Below are 3076 nucleotides of genomic sequence, written 5' to 3'. Positions count from 1 at the left end.
ATTCATCTATTCATTCATTCATCCAACCATCCATTTATCCATCCATCCATCCATCCATCCATCCATCCATCCATATTCATTCATCCATCCATCCATTCATCTATTCGTTCATTTATCCATCCATCTACTCATTCATTCATCCATCCATCCATATTCATTCATCCATTCATCTATTCATTCATTCATCCAACCATCCATTTATCCATCCATCCATCCATTAATTTATCCAAATTGATCAGTTCTGCCTGTTATCTGTTAGTTATGTTATGTTAGTTTGTAACTCCACCTCTCTCTCTCCCCCACCTCCCTCCCCTCTTTCCCCCTATCCCCTCTCTCTCAGGACCCTGAGAAGCACAAGATCTGCCTGTTCGAGGTTGGAGAGTTCAAGGGTCGTAAGATGGAGATCATGGATGATGATGTTCCCTCTCTGTTCTCCTACGGATTCACCGATAGGGTCGGCAGCATCATGGTCAGCTGCGGAAGGTGAGTGGTCCTCGCTGCGGCAACAGGACACACCCACATCACAGACAAACATGCCATTGGTCTATAGGATGAGATAGAGCAGGAAGTGGATGAGACAGTAATGTCATTATGACATAAACAACCAGGCATCACCAAACCTAGATACCTTAGATCGTTTGTAATTTATTGTACAAATGATTCATTCATTTCAAATGGCTGAGTCGTTCCACCGTTTCTATGTAAATAATAGAATTCAGAAACTGTTTCTAAAATAGTTTGGAATGACGAAAGTTTCCACAATAGTTTTAATTGTCAGAGGAATTCCATTTAGAAGATCATTTAATATATAGGCTCTCTGTTTCCCTCTGGCTTCCTGTGTCTACATACTTCAAATAGAATCTAGTCTGCCTCTCAAATGGCACCCTATTCCCTTCATATGCACCATGGGCCCTGGTCAAAAGTAGTGTACTAAATAGGGAATAGGGCACCATTTGGGACGTATCCCTGAAGATCTGTGATTCACTTTCCGAAAGGCAGCAGGACTGATGTCAGGATGTCTTTCCTGTTTTAAACAGCCTCTTCAGAATCAGAACAAAGGGTTTTATATAGCACCGTTTGTTTGTGTGTGTTTGTTCATGTACATGTGTGTGTGTGTGTGTGTGTGTGTATCTGTGTGCATGTACATGTGTGTGTGTGTGTATCTGTGTACATGTGAGCTTCGTCTCTCCAGTGTATCTGCACAGTGAGAGAGGAGATCGGTCCAGTTCCTTCATAGATGTGTTTGGCCCACAGTGAGTAGACAGGTTCCCCTCTAGTTGAAACATCAAACGGACAGACAGGTACCTGTGGCACAACAGGCAAAACGTGACAAACAGATCAATACCTCTATTTAACAAGACATCTCTCTCCCTCACAGCTCCCAGCTCCCCTGCCTGTTCCTCTGATGCTGTCGGCTTCTCATCTTTTCTCTCTGTCTCCATCAGTTCTCTCCCTGGGTTCACGCTTTCTTTCCTACTTTACTCTTCTTTGCTAATTTCTCTGCCTCTGTGTCCCTCCTGCCCTCTCTCTCTATCTCACACTATTGATTCTCTCTCTCCGTCTTTATTTCTCTGCCTCTGTTCATCTCTTCTTCATCCTCTCTCTTTCTCCCATCTATGTCCCTCTCTTCCCCCATTCCAGCCCTCATTCACTCAGCCCTTTCCAACTTCTCCTCTCTCTCCCATCTATCTCTCTCCCTCCATCCCTCCATCCCTCCACTCATCCCCCTTCTCCTCTGCTGTTTTCTTCCAGCTGGGTGGGTTACCAGTTCCCTGGATACCGTGGTTCCCAGTACCTCCTGGAGAAGGGTGAGTACCGGCACTTCAACGAGTTCGGTGCCCGGCACCCCCAGTTCCAGTCTGTGAGGCGTATCCGCGACATGCAGTGGCACCAGCACGGCTGCTACACCTTGTCCAGCAAGTGAGGGTCCCAGAGGGCGAGAAAGAGAGTGAGCGGAGGAGAGGCGGAGGAAGGGCACAGTAGAGGAGAAGGAGGAGGAGGGGGGAAGGCTAAAAGGGACAGGAAGAAAGCACCCTATCTATAGGAAGATAGAAAGCTCCCTCCATCCCTCCATCCGACCCCTCACCCCCCCCCCGGTGATCCTCTCCGTGGTTAAATCTTTTTTTTTAGAGCGAGGGAGAGAGCGAGGGATGGAGGGAGGTACTTGTTTTTTTCCCCCTCTTGAGACGACGCCCTCTACCTGTTTGAGAGATGTAAGACTTGTGGCGTACAGCCGCCCTGATTGGACAGATACGTCAACACCACGAAACAACAATGGATTCTAAGACTATTGACGTAAATAAACAACGACAACAACTCACAGATCAACAAAGACCAGAGGTGGTGGGTTGATAGGTAGATAGCTAGATATTCTCTCTATTTTTCTCTCTCTCTCTCTCCCCGTCTCTGTTATTTTCAGACCCCTCCCTTCCCCTCTCTCTCTCTCTTTTTCCCCCTCGCATAATTTACTTTTCATCCAACCATCCTGTTTCTCTTCAAACGTAAATTCAGCCCAAAACGAGACGACTAATGTGTCTCCTTTGACTCTGATCTATGGGGGTACGGATGTGTGTGTGGGTCTGTTGTCGTGGCTAGAAGAGGGAACGGTATCTAGGGTTCTAGACTTCTAGGATTCAAGGAAATGTGCTGCGTACCTCTGCCACAGTCACTGTAAAAGCTTGTCCTCAGACCCTGCACCCTCTTCTATCCTAACCCAAATAAAGAGACTAAACTTGACCTGATTTCACCTCGGATTCTTCATTTAATCAAACGTTTATCTTGTGGTGGTGATTGTGTGACAGAGAGGAGATCCAGCAACTCTTAGAGGACAGTGGAAGTTAATAAGTTTCTTAATTGTTAAAAGCAAAACCAACGTGTTTTGTGTCTTGGACTTCATCAGGTTTTTAGACAGAACAAATAATGAGCCTTTTATACATTGATTGTGTGATATCATGGCAGCAATAGCAGTGGAGGGGTTATTTATCTAGCTACAGTCTAGTTAGAGTACAGTGGAGGGGTTGTTCATATAGCCACAGTCTAGTTAGAATACAGTGGAGGGGTTCTTTATCTAGCTACA

The 3076-nt window shown here is 45.8% G+C and overlaps 1 protein-coding gene across 1 annotated transcript in view; it reads left to right on the top strand.

The window, feature by feature from the left end:
- The window catches only part of LOC118941436 (beta-crystallin B1-like), a 5606-nt gene extending 2870 nt beyond the window's left edge, over positions 1 to 2736 (top strand). Inside the window, exons 5-6 of the mRNA XM_090210112.1 lie at positions 341 to 483; positions 1753 to 2736. Coding sequence (XP_090066238.1) covers positions 341 to 483; positions 1753 to 1924 — 315 coding nt within the window. The 3' untranslated portion in view covers positions 1925 to 2736. The remainder of the gene's footprint in view (positions 1 to 340; positions 484 to 1752) is intronic.
- The last annotated feature ends 340 nt before the right edge of the window (positions 2737 to 3076 follow it).

The sequence above is a fragment of the Oncorhynchus mykiss genome, chromosome 19 (assembly GCF_057628025.1).
Source record: "Oncorhynchus mykiss isolate SJ-2025 chromosome 19, ASM5762802v1, whole genome shotgun sequence".
NCBI classification, from domain to species: domain Eukaryota; kingdom Metazoa; phylum Chordata; class Actinopteri; order Salmoniformes; family Salmonidae; genus Oncorhynchus; species Oncorhynchus mykiss.
This window is presented reverse-complemented; position numbering and strand designations above follow the sequence as displayed.